The sequence below is a fragment of the Penaeus chinensis genome, chromosome 2 (genome assembly GCF_019202785.1).
Source record: "Penaeus chinensis breed Huanghai No. 1 chromosome 2, ASM1920278v2, whole genome shotgun sequence".
Lineage (NCBI taxonomy): Eukaryota > Metazoa > Arthropoda > Malacostraca > Decapoda > Penaeidae > Penaeus > Penaeus chinensis.
Window position 1 is genome coordinate 21,547,004 of NC_061820.1, and position 17,915 is coordinate 21,564,918.

General features: G+C 44.0%; 1 protein-coding gene across 2 annotated transcripts in view; it reads left to right on the top strand.

Annotated features, from left to right (window-relative positions):
- Positions 1–8,006, top strand: part of LOC125031516 (uncharacterized protein DDB_G0271670-like) — a 22,804-nt gene extending 14,798 nt beyond the window's left edge. For both annotated transcript variants that reach the window (XM_047622396.1, XM_047622403.1), the window contains exons 6-8: positions 1,177–1,343; positions 1,896–2,614; positions 5,272–8,006. In XM_047622396.1, coding sequence (XP_047478352.1) covers positions 1,177–1,343; positions 1,896–2,614; positions 5,272–5,883 — 1,498 coding nt within the window. In that variant the 3' untranslated portion in view covers positions 5,884–8,006. The remainder of the gene's footprint in view (positions 1–1,176; positions 1,344–1,895; positions 2,615–5,271) is intronic.
- The last annotated feature ends 9,909 nt before the right edge of the window (positions 8,007–17,915 follow it).

Here is a 17,915-nt window from a genome sequence, read left to right on the forward strand (position 1 = left end):
TTCCTCTGAGAACTTTGTGCACTTGTCATGCCTGTCACCCTGTCCTTTAGCAGAAGCTTTCATGATGGCATATGCCTTTCCCCTCAGCCCTCAGTCAATTTTTACATGGTGGCATATTCCTGACAACTGCTCTCAGCCAAATTTTTCATGTTGTGATGGTCATGTCACCAGGATCCAAGTGGTTGACAGTTATGTTATTATTAATGACATTATGATTATTTTATTGTTAAAAATTCAAAGAGAAATAAAACAAATATTTTTTTTTAAATCTAAGAAAAAGGTAAGCAGATGAGATATGAAGGCTAGTAATTGACTCCTTGGTGATTATGTGGAGCCATCTATGCATAAAGATAGTTAATAAGCAAAATATTCAGTGGATATGTCATGTATTTTTGCCATCTTGGAAGCAAAGGGTTTATCTAAGTTTTCATTATGGCATGGATGCAAACTGATACCAGCTCAAATCTGAACATAGCTAGATATTAGTATGAAAGCAATAAGTGATTGGAAATAAATATCAGTAAATAATCAAAATGAATCAAACACTTTCTGTATACCAATTTTTATACAAGGGAACCCAGATTTTTTTTATTAGTAAATAGAAAAGAAACTTACAGATTCCCACACTTCCTTTCATTTTTATAGGAAGAGGGAATTTGTTTACTTTTACAATTGATCCAAGGATCCCCACCCCAAATCTAGAAGCTAATTGATGATGTGAATGTCTTGTATGCATGACAGAATCCTCTGTAATCCAAATTACACCGCTCCTGTCCCATTATTGTTCTTTTACATGTCAGATCCCAGAGGACAGATATTGCCGTAATGCACTGAGATGTGTCAATGGTTGAAGTAGTATGGGGGAGGGAAGGGTAGAGGGGACAAAAAGACTTGTAAAGAGGGAGGGAATTAAGGATATAAAGAGTGAATACAAAGATGGGGTATGTCAAAAAGATATTGGATAGATATTGCATCATCAGTGATCTCTCTCATTATTGATAAAATTATTTTGATAATTTTTGTGTTATTTCATTCCTTCTTCTTTCTTTCTTTCCAGCTTTTCTATTGACATCTAGTAATAAAGTATACATTTGAGCCTACCTTAGTGTCTTACTTGCATGTTTATTTTTGTTAACTGTAGTTTGGAGAATGAATTTTAATACCAAATTCTTGCAGGCGTCGAGGTGGAGATGATGGGCAGACCCTTGTGAATGGTCTTCAAGAGGGGGGCCTCCATGCTTCCACAGTTTCAGGTGTTTCTTCTCCAACGTCTACACACTCCCATCACCATAAGAGGGTGCCCTCTCCTCATCACCCACATTCCATCTCAAATAATATGAATGGTAATTTAATATTGTGTTTCCTTACTGCTCCATAAATTTGTACAATTAGGATTTTAAAAAACAAATGTTTACTTTACTTTCATGATTATGAGAAAGATGGATATATGATGTTAAAGTATTTCTTTTGTTTAAACTATTCATATCTTGCTTAACCCAATGGCGACGGGTCACGGCTATCGCCGCCATAACAATACGCCCGATTTGAGGCGTGCGGCTGTCTGGAGCGGCGCCGCGCCAAAACGCCCCGAGGCAATGATTCGGCTTGATGTACCGAATTCACGCGCTCAGAGTCGGCGCGCTGCCGCCGTTTGCCAGAGCGTAGAGTTTTTTTAATTTTCTATACCCGACGCCATTGGGTTAAAGGTGCATAACTGCCAACTCAAAATTAATATAGATGTTATACCCTGTTTTTTCCACTACTGATGATTGTCAGGATAGCCCAACTTTATCAGGCAATAACTTGTTTGGAATGTATAAAGAATATCCTATAATTTTCATAAAGTGAAAAGAATAGTGAAAATTCTTTAAGTTGTGTTTTTCTCATGCTTTCAGATGCATATGACCCTGATATGAACATGTGTGAAAGCCAAGTGACAGGTTCAGAAGCCAATGGCCCAAGTATTGCTCAGACTGAAGAGATGAATCTCTCCCCAGTGGTGGAAAATTCAGAGCCTCCTGCTAAAAAGGCAAGAACAGAAGAAAGCTCCTTGGTCAAAGCATCAGGTTCTGCTGATGATCTTCCACAACCACAAGAGAAAGCTGATGCCTTGGCAGCACCACATGAGACAGACAACATGGAAGCAGAGGCAAGCGATGATGGGAGTAATACCAGCAGCAGTAGTAGCAGCAGCAGCAGTAGCAGCAGTAGTTGTAGTAGTGCCAGAACTGAAGAGGAAGCTATGGAAACAGCTGAAGCTGAAGCCACTTGTTTATCCATGAAGACTGAGGAGGAAGAAGAGAGTAAAATGTCTGTAGAAGAGAGTACTTCAGGTCAGCAAGTTTGCACAAGTGAAAGTGTTGCTAGTGAATTGGCCGATGGGAATGAGGAAATTCAAGCTAAAAAGGAGAAAGAGGAAATGGTCTTGTCATTACCCCCTGAGGTATGTTCATCAGACAGTTCCTGTGTAGACAACACTGAGGATGCTAAGGAACAAAGCCTAAATTCAACACCAGAATCATCTCCAACAAGGGCAACCCAAGGCAGCCCAGATTCTGTGGAAGACAACTCAGAGCAAATTCTCCAACAACACCAGCCTGAGGACAACCACAAAGTAAGAAAGAGCCATTATTTTTAAACATAGGGCAGTGAATGAAGGATTTTTCTTACCTGAGGATATTCTTAATTGCTGTCATGGAGGCAATAGGAGTAAATATCATAAGTCTTCTGCTAAATTTATTGTAATATAGATCTGAGTAATTTCTTTATTTGTTTATTTAGGATTCAGTTTGTTTTTGCATTTATGGCATTATTGTTTAGAGGGAAAAAATATAAGTCATCATTAATGTAGATATATCCATGCCTGCTTACCAGACGTTATTTTTCTTCACTGGCAGATAAAATTGTTCAAAATGGTAAGACTGATTGCAGTGCCATTGCATACACTGACTAGCATATAATATGTGTGACATTTATATGGACGATTAGCGAACAACTTACTTTTTCATTCCTTGTGAAGTCTATGAATGTTTGTATTTCTACTACATTGCACAACTTGAATTAAATTTGATTCAGAACATGTTAATCTTCATACTAGTGCCTTTTCACATTGAAATCATGGGTGTATATATATTCAAGAATGCCTTTATTTACACCATTGATCAGTCCATGGCTGGAGTTGGTGACTTCACTTGGAATTATGAGATCACAAGGCCAGTTGTAACAGTTGATTACAGTCTCTAATTTGTGAACAAATGTTATTGAACATCCAACCACACCCACCATACCCTCTTCTCTGTATAAACCCTCCTGTTGTGTTATTTTTGCTTTTACAGTAAATGTGAAAGTGATTCTAGCATTGTATGGCATGTGTCATGCAGCCAATGCTTCCATTCTTTGTTTTCCTCTTTCCCTTTCACACACCGATTATGGGTATAGTTCTGGTTATGTCTTGTTCACCATTAACCCCCTTGATTTTGATGCTCCCATGCCTGTTCATGGCCCAGAATACAGTCATTAAGTTTACATGAGCAGCCACTCTTGACAGGTGTGCAGCTTGTGGGTGTTTATAGCTTTTTTCTCTCTCTCTCTCTCCATAATATTACATATTTGGTAACAAACTGCTGGTCAAGGCAGTCAGGTATAGGATACAGAGCATTAACCCCTTCCCGACGGGTCATGCTCTGAGGTGTCATAACAGGTTTTTTTTTTTCTTCTTCTTCTTCTTCTTCTTCTTCTTCTTCGTCTTCTTCTTCTTCTTCTTTCTTTTTTCTTTCTTTTCTTTTTTTCTTTTCTTTTTTCACCCATTATTAAGGGATTCCTCTTCCATTCATCGCTCATGGGTGGTACATTCTATACTCATTTATTGATTGAAGTAATACAATGGCCCCTTTCTAAATGGCCTTTCCAGTTTCCCCGGCCTTCAGCCAAAATTCTCATGACAGCAAGCTCCCGCCACCCCGGCCCCAGCCAAATGTTCCCATGAAAGCATGTTCACATCACCCACTCCACAAGCCAATTTTTTTCTAGACATGAGGGTCACGTCATCAGGATTGTAAGGGTTAAACATGTAAATATATATTTTGTTCAGACGAGGCATATGTTTTTACGCCTTAACCCTATATTGCCCAGCATGACAATTCGTCATGTAAATTCTATTGACTCAGCACTGGATAGAATTGCTGTAGTTGTTTCTGTGGCAGGTCTGACGAATTAGTCTAGTCCTGACCCATAATCTACTTTAGACCTAATGAGTGCTTTATATATTATTAGCAAAGGCTTTCTATCAGCTCCCCATTCGTCATGCTGGGCAATATAGGGTTAACACACCATAAAAAGGTATCATATAGAATTTGACATGGATAATTTCAGAATGTTCTAAATGATGAAATGTGTCAATTATTATTATTTTTTTTTTTCATTTCTTTTCTTTTCTTTTTCTTTCTAATACCTCAACAAACTCTTTCAAAAATAAATGAGGATGACTGGATGGCAATAAGGACGATATCAAAGTACACCAAAATAACACGCTATGACTTTTTCAAGATTTTCATTCAAAAAATATTTAAAAGTCTTGAAAAAATTGAATATTCTTCTGGTGTTTAAAATCAAGCTCTCAAGATTTCAGAAACAAAATCTGCCTTAGTGAAACTTGAAGAATTAGGCATTACTCATTGTAAGGGAGTAGACAAGATGAAGGATTAGTGGTTTGCAGGCGTTAATCATTTCAAAGGTTATAGTATTTGGTGGGGAAGAACTGTTATTTCATGAATGCAACTCTTCAGATAAATAATTAGCAATGAAGTGATAAGGATGCTTTATTGACAAATATTTCCTAAAGTAGGCTCGCATTCTATCTTCTATATACCATAAAGTAGAGTACCTATTATCAGGGAACCAGGTATACAGAGTTCTTATTTATTTCCATCAAAATGTTAACTGATTTTTAAAAATTAGATAACTACTGTGATTGTATTCCCAATCTTGACTAGTTTTAAATAGTAAAGGAGTTTTAAGAATAACTAAAGTTTTTGTAGAAATTCAACATTTCATAAATTTGCATTGACTAGATTATTTTGGGTAATTTGATTGATTTTGCTTCAGTTCTTATGAAAATTTTATTATGTATCTATAAAAAGTTCAGAAGGAAATGTTTATGTCAGGCAAGTTGCATATTTGACCATAGAAATTGAATGATAAAGTTAGTTGAAGTTTGAAGGTTGAACAAATTGTTTGGTCTTTGTATTAATTGTGGTTCACATTTATTCACAGGTTGAAAAAGAAGGCAGCTCTGAGGCAACAGCTGTAGCAGACAACAGTGACAGAAATGAACCAGAAGTAGTTGTGTCAGAAGGACGATCCATGCAGGAGCAGCAGAGTGAAGATAGTCATGAGGCTGACAGCACATCTCATCCACAGACATCTGCATTCTCCAGCCAACCCTCAGATTGTTCTGTTGCTGTTTCAGCAACATCTTGCTCAGAAACCTCTGAATCCAGTCCTGGCATTCCTTCTCCTGCCACTGAACCAGAATCTGCTCTTACAAGAACCACTGATTCAGACCTCAGTCAGGCAGCATCACCCCCTGGGAGCACCAATGCTACACCTTCACCAACAGCAGCACCACTTCCACCTTCACCTTCAGAAGGTGTATCATCTGGTGAAGAAGAGGACACCCCAGAACCTACCTCTATAACCAGTCCTGCTGCCTCAACTTCCACTGCATCTCACTCAGACTCTACAGTTTCTCAAGGTACAGAAAAAATGGCAACAGACAGCTCGACTGAAAAAAATGAAGATACTACAGAAAAGGATGTTGCCAGTGTTAGTTGTTCAAGTTCTCTGGAGAGTGAAGATAAAGCCCAGCCAATGGAAGAAGACTGAGTTAGTTTGGAACTTTTGTAGCATATTTTTGTATAAATTTATTTACACAGCTGTACCTGCCACTTGGACACTTATTCATGAAGATGGAATAGCATTCAGAATTTTTGAAGGAAAGGGATTGCTGGAAGCACTCCACATCCTTGTCCCATTTTAGTACCATTGCCTATATCATTATAGATATTATTTCTATCAATTTTGATTTTTGCTTTTACTTTTAATGATACTGTTTTTCTGCAGAGAATTTTACTTTGGACTGTGCATTTCATCCTGTGTCAGGATGTGCAGAAGTGATGGCAAAGTGATAATTTTTATTGTCTTTGGGACTTTGTATAGTACATTTTTATTTTATTATACCTTTTGCTTTCAATATTGAGGAACCTAAGAGAATATTGCATTTGATGATAACACAAGTAACATCTGAATCTTCAGCTGATCTCCTAATTCTTGAGCTGCAGACAATATAAGAGATATTTTATCCAATAAGAGTGACTAGACAACAGGAGGAAAGGTGCTGAGTACAGTTACACAGTTACAAGAACAAACATTTTTCCCACTCAAATGGTATTGTATTGATTGTCAGTACAGTACAATGGTTGTTTATTTATGCATAATAGCTTTTGCAATAGATTTTTTAAAAACAAATTTGTAATGTCACAGTTATGGTGTATGGTAACTTGGATAGTATTATTTAAAGGAAAGATGGGATGTACTTAGTAACACCTTAGTGGATGATCCTGCTTTGAGAGCTGAGGAGTCGAACATGTGCCAGCATTGGTAGTTTGTTGAGAGTGAGAAAAAAGGGGGAGTGTGATAGTTTGCAGGAGTACATGTCATTACCACAGATCATTATTTGTTCAGGGATTTCCAAAACAATATTTGTATGACAGTTGATGCTTTTGTATCCTAAGTGCTTAGACCAGGTAATGTTCTGTATAGCATTTGCAGTGCATAGTGTTAACATCGGTATTATTTATTTCACCATATTGCTAAAGGGAGATTCCATATCACAAATTTGGTTTCAGTATTTTTATTTAAGTTTGTCAGATATTTTTTTGGGTTGATGTTCACAATATACATTGTATGGAATGCATTAATGGGGTGGTTATTTGAGATTTACATGTACCAATGTTCAATACCTTTTTTTATCAATCTTTCATAGTTGCCTACTTCCTTACATTATCAGTTTCTCTTCCTATTTTTTTGTTCATTTCCTGCAGTTCAGTTCTGATTAATTTATATCTGACTGAACCACTCATTATTTTGCATTCCTCATTAGATTTGTTTATATCATCATATTCAAATACAGTTATGCAGTTTTGTACATACTGGTAGTTTTTATTTCTAGGTAACCTGTCTTCTGTTGATTATTATTATTATTATTTAATGTTCTTCTCAGTTCTTTCTTTGGTAGGGAATGGAGTATCATTTACATTGAAAATAGTGGCAACTTATTTTTTTTTTTTACGAATTCCTTTTCACTTTGTAATTCCTATGTATAACTCTTCCTCTGCTACCTCTGCCCTTTTCTTTCTATTTTTCATTTGAATACTAACATTGCATTGATTCCTGTTGAAATAGCCATTAGGGATCCTTGAAAGTATACCTGGACATACCTCTAATTTGTTTCAGGTATGAATTATTCACAAATTAAATTACTGATTTAGTGTAACCTTTGTTTACACTTGACAGAAATGCACTCAAGGAAATTATTTAAGAAATAACCCCTTCAGTGCATGTTTGTCTCGAATCGCCCAAACAAGATATCTATTTCAGGTGATTGTAGTCAAGAAGTATTTTACTCCTAACATTGTAAGTGCTCTAGGCAACCAGTGGTGTAAAAGCCTGCAACAGCACGTATTGCTAAACATTGGTAATAGTTATTTTCTAAATTATTTTTTCTAACTAAATGTATTGTATTCAAATTGACTTGCAGACTGGCTTACTAAGGCATTATAATATAAGCCAAGGGTAGCTTGTAAGAAGAGATATCTTACAAAATTTTCATAGATCAGGTAGAATTAAGAAATTTAAACTGCAGAGTCTGTAGAGAATATTATTTTGGTTTAACATGCATCAGAATCATACATTTTATAAACAAATGTCAATAAAATTGAACGGTATGAGTATTGTTTCATTAGCTTAAGCATCCTTTTGTGTGGTATGGAGGTCAGGGGTTAAACAAACCTGGAAGGTATATCAAATCCGTTGTCAATTGGACTACTTTTTTTTTTTTTTTTTTTTTTTTTTATGGCAGCCAATTAGTGCTTGCATACATGTCCCGCCTAATCACTTGCTCGTTGTTGTTGGGGGCTTAGGAGATGGGGACTGTGGCCCAATCGAGGGGATCACCCTGCTTTGGATCTCAGCCCTCGCCTCAACTAATTTTGCATGGTCTTTTCTTCTCCCCCTTTCCTTTCACTATCTTTCCCCCCAATCCATTCCCCGTTGTTGTCGTAGGGGGGCTTAGGAGGCGGAGACTGGGACCCAATGCTGGGGAACTCCCCAACCTTGGGACTCAGCCTTCGACTCAACAAATTTTGCATGGTCTTTTTTTTCCCCTCCTTTTTTGTTTCTGTCCCTTCACCAACCCCTTCTACTATCCACTTCCTAAGGTGTGAGAGCCGTGCTGAAAGGATGAAAGGCTGACTTTGTGCCAGTCCTGAACGGCCTGAGGGAGCCATGGGCACGGTATTCCCCTGCTTTAGTTGTCTAGCCCTTACCCCTCAAGGGACCCAGAGGGGTAGACCGTTTCTCTCCCCAACACACTCCAGGCTTATCATGGCCAACAATAAAGATTTTATACCATTATTAGATAGCACATTTATTATGCTTTTAACCATTAACCATACCATTATTAGAGGCAATGAGGCTTGCCTCTTCATCAAATAGCTCCACCAATTCAAACTCGCCCGATTCCCTGACCCCAGGCTCTCCTTTGACCACGGCTCTGAACACTACAACTAATACCCCCTCCTCAATGCCTACTAGTACAGTATCCACCCAAATCAACACCCCAGGAGACATTTCTACTCCCAACATGCTCAACTTCAACAACTATACCCCCACAACCTTCTTCATCAACTACCCCATCCTCCCTTATTACTACCTTACAACCTTATTGTCCACCTCCCCATAACACTACCTCCCTTCTACTACCCCCATCTCTACAAAATTCTTAAATAATCTATTTAGCCCAGCCAAATGGAACCGATTTTTCGTGATCCCTCCCACAACTTCTCACACTTTCTGCTTTGACAACCTGTTTTCATTCCTCAAATGCATATACATCCTTCACTTGATCTAACCCTTATACATTACCTTACCCAACCTTAACCCATTTACTCGTAAATTCCTTTGCCCAGCTTTGACAATTAATCACTAACTCAACCACCCTTCACTACCATTTACTATAGTGCTACATGACCTTGGATGTCTAGCACATTTATTTTGCTTTTAACCATTAACCATTAACCATTCACTATCTTCATCATCCCATCTTCTGCCCACTTCCTAAGGTGTGAGAGCCGTGCTGAAAGGATGAAAGGTTGGCTTTGTGTCAGTCATGAACGGCTTCCGGGAGCCGTGGGCACGGTATTCCCATGGTTAATTGTCTAGCCCTTACCCCTCGTGGGGATCCTGAGGGGTAGACCGTTTCCTCTTCCCATTTTTTCGGGCTCACCATGGCCAATAATGAAGGGGTATTAAGGCTTGTCCCTTCATCAACTAGCCTATCTAAATTTGATTTCATTGATTTCCCGACCCCTGCCTCTGCTTTGACCACGGCTCCGACTGATATTAATATCCTCTCCTCGATGTTTGCTGTCTATCCATTCCAAATCATCCACCCAGGTCATTACTCAACCTTCAGAATACATCCTTTCCTCTCTCTCAACATCTTCCACTCCATCTTCTACTGCACAGTCTTCTCCATTGTCTACCCCACCCCCTTATTACTACTATTTATCCTTAATGTCTTCCCAATAGTACTACCTCTCTCCATACAGCCCCATCTTCCTCTCGCCCTCGTCCTTCTACTGCTTCCACCTCTACTTTTGAGTACCCTTTTTGGCCCAGCCAAGTGGGATAAAAAACAATGTCTCAAAAAACAAGTAAGAAAAATTCCTTTTGCAGTCATTTTGATCGTTCACGCCTTGTCACAATTACATCCGAGTCCCAAGTTCGTACACTATATACCCTGACTGACCTCACTCTTTCCCTAATACTTGTACCGGAACTGTTTCCGTTTCTCCAACTGACTATCTGGTCTACAACCAGGACTGGTCAAATCGTGAAAACGATTTGCTCGTATGCCTCGTCGACTATGATGCAATTGTAGTCCAGTGCTACACTATTCCTCCCAGAGGCCAACCTAAGTCCTACACCAATATTGCCAAGATTAGCTTCCGTAAACATGACGTCCCCATGAAGTTTATGTTGGTGGAGTGTTCTGTCCTGTTTTACCAAATCGACCTCTTCTCCGTTAATGTCAGAAATGTGGCCGTGATTTTTTTTTCTGATCTCCCATTTTAAAGCTTCATTTATAAACTGTAACCATAGAAAAAATGTATGGATTAAATATGTGGTTGTGAGACATGCCAAACCATATTAAATGAGAGCCGTGTTAAAAGGGTGAAAGTCTGACTTTGTGCCAGTCATGAACGGCCTCAAGGAGCCATGTACACGGTATTACCTTGGTTAATTGTTTAGCCATTATCCCCATGGGGACCGTGAGGGGTGGACCTTTAACTTCCCCCCGTAATTCAGGCTTACCATGGCCAATAATGAAGATTTTGTACCCTTACTAGGGTCACGGATGCTTGCACCTTTTCAACTAGCCTCCCTGTAACTAACTCCACTGGTTTAAAGACCCCAGACTCTCCTTTGATCACGGCTCCGGCCACTAATACTACACCCCCATCCCCCAATTCCTTGCTCGTTGTTGTCGTGGGGGGTCTTAGGAGACGTGTAGGGGGTTCACCCCTATCTTGGAGCTCAGCCCTCGCCTAAACTAATTTTGCATAGTCTTTTCTTCTCATCCTTTCCTTTTCCTTTTTTTTTTTCATCCCCTTCTTCTGTCCATTTAACCTAATCGTCAACTCGATTTTACCCTTTTCGCCACATTACTTTATCATAATGCTATATGACCATTGATGTCTAGCACATATATTTGTTTTAACCATTGACTATTCTGGAAATCCACCAAAAAAACTTCCGTACTTGGTGTCTTCGCCTCAGAGGCCCAACCTATTGCTATATTTTGTATATGCCGCTAATGTTGACGTGGCAGAAAATTACAAGAAATGAATAAATATACCCCCCTTCTCGACACTTGCTGTCAATATGACCAATCCTAAATCATCTACCCAGGTTATAAGTCAATCTTCAAAAACACCCCTTTCTCACTCCCAATATCCTCCACCCCATTACATGCACAATCGTTTCTGTTTCCTACATCCTCCCCCCCTCATTACAACTCCTCAATCGTATTGCTCTCCTCCCCACCCCGGCCCGGTCACGGTCAATCGGCTGGTCTCCCCCGGGAGGCTAGGGTCAAGCAGTCATGCCGCCATTGGCACTCACAATGGTCCGTGAGTGCCGTCACAATGGCTATTGGCTGCGTATATCCTCTCATCACTCCTGTTGCTGTTAGACACTGGTTCTGACACGCAGCTTCCCCTTGTTGGACTCCGTGGTGGGTGGGGGCGTGAGAGGATGAAGCACTTACCAATTCATGGAAAAAACAATCAAACACCCCCCACAGACTGAACAAGACCGAAGCCAATGGGTCTGTCCACCGAATAGTCAAAGATCTTGACTCGCGAGCTGGCCTCTCCAGGCCAGCAGCTAAGCCAGGGAGGCCCCTGAGTTCACAGACGGCCTCCCCGACTGAGAGGGGAGAGCAGGCTGAACCAGCCGCATCAGCTCCTGCCTCCTCAAACAAGCCCGAAAGCCGAAAGGGCGGGCCGAAGCGTCCGAGGCCGGATACCGACTCTGATGAAGAGTCGGGACCCCCTAAACGCTTCACCCAGTTCAAAGTGCCAGCTAAACCCGAAGGCTTCGACAATGCCTACCAATTGGTCAGGGCATTGGAGTTGCAACGGAAAATCCGGTTGTCGATCCGGGTCGCCCGAGATCAGGGCATGATCATAATGCCCAAAGATCAAGCTACCTTAAATTTCCTCCGGGAAACGAAGGAGCTAACTGATGGGAGAAAAGTGAGTCTTTCCCCACTAAGTCCCGAGGAAAAGAGAACCAAGATGGTGCTACTTGGCTTCTCAGTCTCGTACGATGTGGAGCTGATCGCTTCACACCCACAGGTCGTGCAGGCTTCCCGAATGTCGAAGGGGAAGACCCCAACCAGGCAAGTCCTGGTGACCATGAAAGGTGCCCCAACCACTACCCTTGATCTGGGTAACTGGGGCACCTACAACCTTCGAACGTATGTGCCAGAACCACTTCGGTGTTTCAAGTGCCAGAAATACGGTCACCACAAGGCTAACTGTACAGCCAAGCCTAAATGTGGTGTCTGTAGCAAGGCACACAACACAGAGGTATGCCTCAAGGCATACAAAGAGGAAAAGAGGGACACAACAGCCAAATGTCCCAACTGTGCCAAGAAGCATCATGCCTGGAGCCTGACTTGCTCTGTCAGGAAAAAGGCGGCCCTCAGGCGACAAGAGGTTGCTCAAAACCGATCAGACTTTGTTCCTGCCCCACTGGGCACCCATGTTTGGGGAAGGAACAAAAGCGAAAAGGCCCCCCGACCTCCTAAGAGGAAGGAAGCCGCCCCCCAGCCGACACCGGATGTCTCCAACAAAAAGGAGTTTCCGACAATGCCAAAGGTGCAGAAAAAGAAACTAAAGAAAAAAGTTTCTAAGAGCACCACAAAAACCTCCCCAACAGATGATCATCTCCTCTTTGACGAGGACGATATGACTCTCCTGTTAACTGGTGTTGTCACAGCAGTAGCAACAGCCCTGGGGAGGTCGAGTGAGGAGGCCGAGAAGGCAGTTTCGGTCGCCATGACGGCAATGACCCAGACTGTCGCAGCCCTGAAGGGAAGAAAGCTGGCTAGAGAAAAACCAGCCTCACCCTCACCCCAGGACGAGACTCCCCTCCCCACTCCAAACCAGGCCATGCCTTCACAGGCAGAGCCAAAACAGGCTGAATCTGTGCAGCCAGAGCCAGATCACGCTGACCTTGCCCAGGCAAGGCCAGCAAGGCCAGCCAAGAAAAAGCCTGAGAGAAAAGCCGAACCAACCAAAGTCAGAGCTACCAAAGGCTCTCCACCCCCCAGTGGACCCAAGGATAGCCTGACAACAGACGAGGAGCCCTCAACCAGCGAGGACCTCGCAATGGAGTTGTCAGACTCCGACGATGTCTCTGATGTAACTATCACTGAGTAACATCATGACACACCATCTAAGCATCCTACAGTGGAACATCAATTGCTTCTCTGCAAAGAACGCTTTTCTCCAAGCAGTAGTGCGATCAAGGAACATTGACATTGTCATGCTCCAGGAGACATTAACAGTGGACACTGTTCGCTTCTCAGGGTACCATGCCTTCACACTGCCACGAACACCTGGCAAGAGAGGCTTGATCACCCTTGTGAGAGCAACAATCCCCTGCTCCGCAATAGCCGATGCATCGCACTGTGGAGACGATGTTGAATCCCTTGCCGTCGAGGTTCACCTGGCCGGGGGGCCCCTCAAACTGTACAATGTGTACAGCCGGCCACGCTGTAAAAGCTTAGACATCAGCCAGGTCTGTGCTTCTGCTGCACCCGACCGAGTGATCATAGGGGGAGACTTCAATGCACACCACCCCATCCTGGCTCCCTGCCGGGCACCGGATGCGGCCGGCTATCACATAGCCGACGTGCTAGAGACATTCCCTGAGATCGCTCTCCTCAACACCCAAGAGCCAACGCATGTCAGAGGAGGGGTCCTAGACCTCACCCTGGCCACTGCGACTCTGGTGGGGAGGATTGGCTGGTGTGTCGATGAGACCGTCACAAGTGACCATTACGGCACTATAACTACCCTCATGGATGCTGGCCCAGCCGAAATCCTAAGACCAAATCCAAGATGGAAAACAGACAAGGCCAACTGGCAGGCGTTTCAAAACGCCTTGGCCCTCTGTCTGAGATGCAACAATCCCCCACAAAGCGAAAATATGGAAGTGCTCGAAGCCAGCCTGCTAAACGCCATTAATGAAGCAGCCTCACAGACCATACCCAAAACTCGGCCTGGGTCCAGAAGTCACAAAGACGCCTGGTACTTCAATGACGAGATCAGGGAGGTCAACCACAGGGTGAACATGTGCCGAAAACTATTCCGAAGGCAAAGAACCCCTGACAACCTATCCCTCCTAAGGGAAGCTGTCACGGATGCCAAGGAAACTGCCAACAGAGTCAGGCAGGAAAAGTGGCTGGAATGGTGTGAGTCCTTCGACCACCAAACCACCCTTTCAGAGCTGTGGCAACGGGTCAAGCGAGCTACCAGCCGCTCAGCCCCGAGGTGCACCCATCACGACCCCCAAGCAGAGGCTAACAGACTGGCGCACGAGTTCTCTGCGAGAACGAGCAGCAACAGTCTGCCAGCCGAGCTGAGGGCAAGACAAGAGCGTCTACAGCCAGACAGACACGCTCAGATCAGAGAAAGGGCAGCCGAACCCGATAACTCAGACGTTATCTTTTCTCTGAGGGAACTAAGGAAAGCCTATAAAACCAGTTCCAACACAGCCCCGGGCTCTGATGGGATCTCGTACCCCATTATCTCCCACCTAGGACTAGCAGGTGAGCGTGCACTCTTGCAACTCATCAACAAGTCCTGGGAAACCTCCACTCTACCCCAGAGTTGGAAGAGGGCTACCATAGTTCCCGTCCCAAAACCAAAGGAGCCGGGTAAGTACCGCCCCATCTCTCTGCTCAGCTGCCTGGCCAAGACGGCTGAGAGGATGGTACTAAACCGGCTTCAATGGAAAACGGGACCCCCGCACGAACACCTTCACGGGTTCACAAGGGGCATGGGCACAGCACACAGCTTAGCCACGCTCTTAAGCACAATCAGCAAGGGCCCAGCTGTGGTGGTATTCCTTGACCTGGAGAAGGCTTTTGAACTGGCAAGTCCGCTTGCCATTCAGGAAAGCCTGATCCAGAAGGGAATCGGAGGAAAGCTCTTGGCTTGGATAGGTGACTACTTCAGGAACAGGACTGCCAATGTCAAATTCAAGGGTCACCTATCGCAGCACATGCCGCTCGAAAATGGAACGCCACAGGGTGGGGTTCTCAGTCCAGCCCTATTCAACACTTTAATGTCCTGCATCCTCAACATAAACCTCCCAGTGGGGTGCCAGATCATCTCGTATGCAGACGATCTCGCTATCACCTCCACTGGACCACGCAGCCAGAATAAAGCCCAGCGTTGTCTGGACCTCGTGTCAGAGGAGTGTTGTAGGACGGGACTAAAGATCTCTGCTGCCAAATCCAAAGCCATGGCTTTGAGACAGAGAGTTCGAGGCACAAGACTGAAAATCCAGGGAGTGGAATTAGAATGGGTCAAGGACTACCTATACCTTGGGGTAAGGATAGACCGGACCCTCTCCTTCCATAAGGAGGTCCAGTACCTGGTTGACCGAACCAAAGCAAGACTGTCTGTCATGAGAGCAATGACTGGGAGACGCATAGGGGCCAGACACCAAGTACTAAGATCATTCTATGTACATGCTGTCCGGCCCATTGTGGACTATGCCTCAGTCGCTCTAATTGCTGCAAAGAAAAAGCACACAGACAAATTAGAAACAGTCCAAAATGAAGCTGCCAGGATCATTCTGGGTGCCCCGAGGTGGACGAAGGTTCTCAACCTCCTGATGGAGGCAAACCTTCTCCCCCTGGACTCACGAATCGATCTAACGGCAACACAATTTCTGTCAAAGGTCATCCAGGCTCCCAGGAACACAAGCCTAAGACAAAAATTAGTCAGATGCCTCGAACAAGACAACGAGCTCGTTGCAAACAACTCCTGGCTGTCTCATACAGCCAGGGTGTTGATACGCCATCAGCTCAAAGAACAGCTTCTTGCTAAGGGCATGGACTCCCCCCACCCCGACTTTGCCGAAGCCCCGCCGTGGGCACTGAGCCTGATAGAGTTCAACATAATGAACCTGTCAATGAAAAAGAGCCTATACCCCATGCCTAGCCTAAAGGCAGAAGCCCACAGGGTCATTGCAGCCATCACTCCTCCGGGTAGTAGAACATACTACACGGATGGATCGGTCGATCCCTTGAGCCACACTGCAGGCGCCGGCTTTGCAGCTAGGGATGCCACGCGATCCATGAGGGTAACAGACAACGCCTCCTCGCTACAGGCAGAGGCAGTTGCAATCATGGGAGCCCTAGGCCACGCGTCCCTAAGGGAAGGACACGTGGTCATACACACAGACTCCAGGGCAGCCATTGACTGTCTTCAGCACAGCTCACCCACAGACAACATCTACCTACTGACCACGATTCTCACAATGGCACAGAGAATTCTTGCTCAAGGTAGAAGAATTATCATCAATTGGGTCCCAAGCCACATCGGTATCAGAGGGAACGACCTTGCTGACAGACTAGCCGCCGATGGCAGGGGTATGCCCCCAAATCCCATGACGATAAAACCGAGCCGAAAATTACTTATGGAGAAGTGTGCCTTGGTCGGTCGTACCTTCCTACGGCAGCTCCACAGAGAGGAAACGAGAACCTCCCCCTCGGCCAGCTGGTACTCAGACGCCACAGGCTCTGAACCACTGGCACTCTCTGAAGTAAGCAACAGAGGTACCGAAGTCATTCTTCACAGAATGCGCCTAGGTTACCACTGTGCATGGCAGATTATCCCAACAATCGAACGCGATGAATGGTGCTGCAAGCACTGCGGCGAGCCGAACGCCACACTAGTCCACTACCTAGAAAATTGTAACCATACACAATTCCTGAGACATGGACCGCCCACAACAGCCGCCGTGCTGGTAAAGAGGCTATGCGAAATGCTTACACCATGGCGGCAGAAGCGCTTGCTGGCAATCCCGCCGCCACGGTAAGCACCGAGTGTCAGACAACTCAATGAGACAGCCGTAAAAAAGCTGACACAGGCCGGGCCATATCTAGAAGGCCCGGGCGAAGCTAGAACTTCGCAAACCAAACCCCCCCCCCTCCCCACAGTAATACTTCCCTCCACACCACTCCCTCTTCCTCCCGTCATCGTCCCTCTACAAATCTTTTTAGTACTCTGTTTAGCCCAGTCAAGTGGGATCGTTTTTTTTGTGATTCCCCCTACAGCCATTTACTCTGATAATACCCTTCTCCTCCAACAGTGCTTCAAAAACAAGTAGGCAAAGTTTCCTTTGCAGCCGTCCCTACCATTCACGCCTTGTCACAGCTACATATGAATCCCAATCCCATGCACTAACTACCCTGGTTGACCTCACTGGTAAACCCAGTCCTGCCCAACTCCACTCTCCATTTATACTTGTTTCCATCTCCCCAATTGATTGCCCTCTATACATTCACCCACGTCATAACTCAATATCCTCCACTTCATATCCTCCTCCCGCAGTCTTCATTGTGTACCCCCTCCTCCCTTACTACTACTGCTTCATACTTATTGTCACTCCACACAAGCCCCTCTTCCCCAAGCCTTCATCCTTCTACTCCTTCCACCTCTGCAAACTTTTTAAGTATACTTAGTCAAGCCAAGTGGGACCGATTCTTGGTGAGGCCCTATGTAGCCCCGTATTCTGACGATACTCTTCTCTTCCAACAGTCTCCAAAAACAAGTAGACAAAGTTTCTTTTGCTGCCTTTCCGATCATTCACGACTTGTGATAGATACATTACAAGCTCGTGCACTATTTAGCCTGACAGGCCTCACTGGTAAATATATTCCTGCTCAAGGATAAGTCAGATATGTAAAGCTGAGCCTCGCCCGGGCTATGCTTATGAGGGGAACCCCGACTGTGCCGACTAATGTCGACTCGAATAGTGTCTGCCAG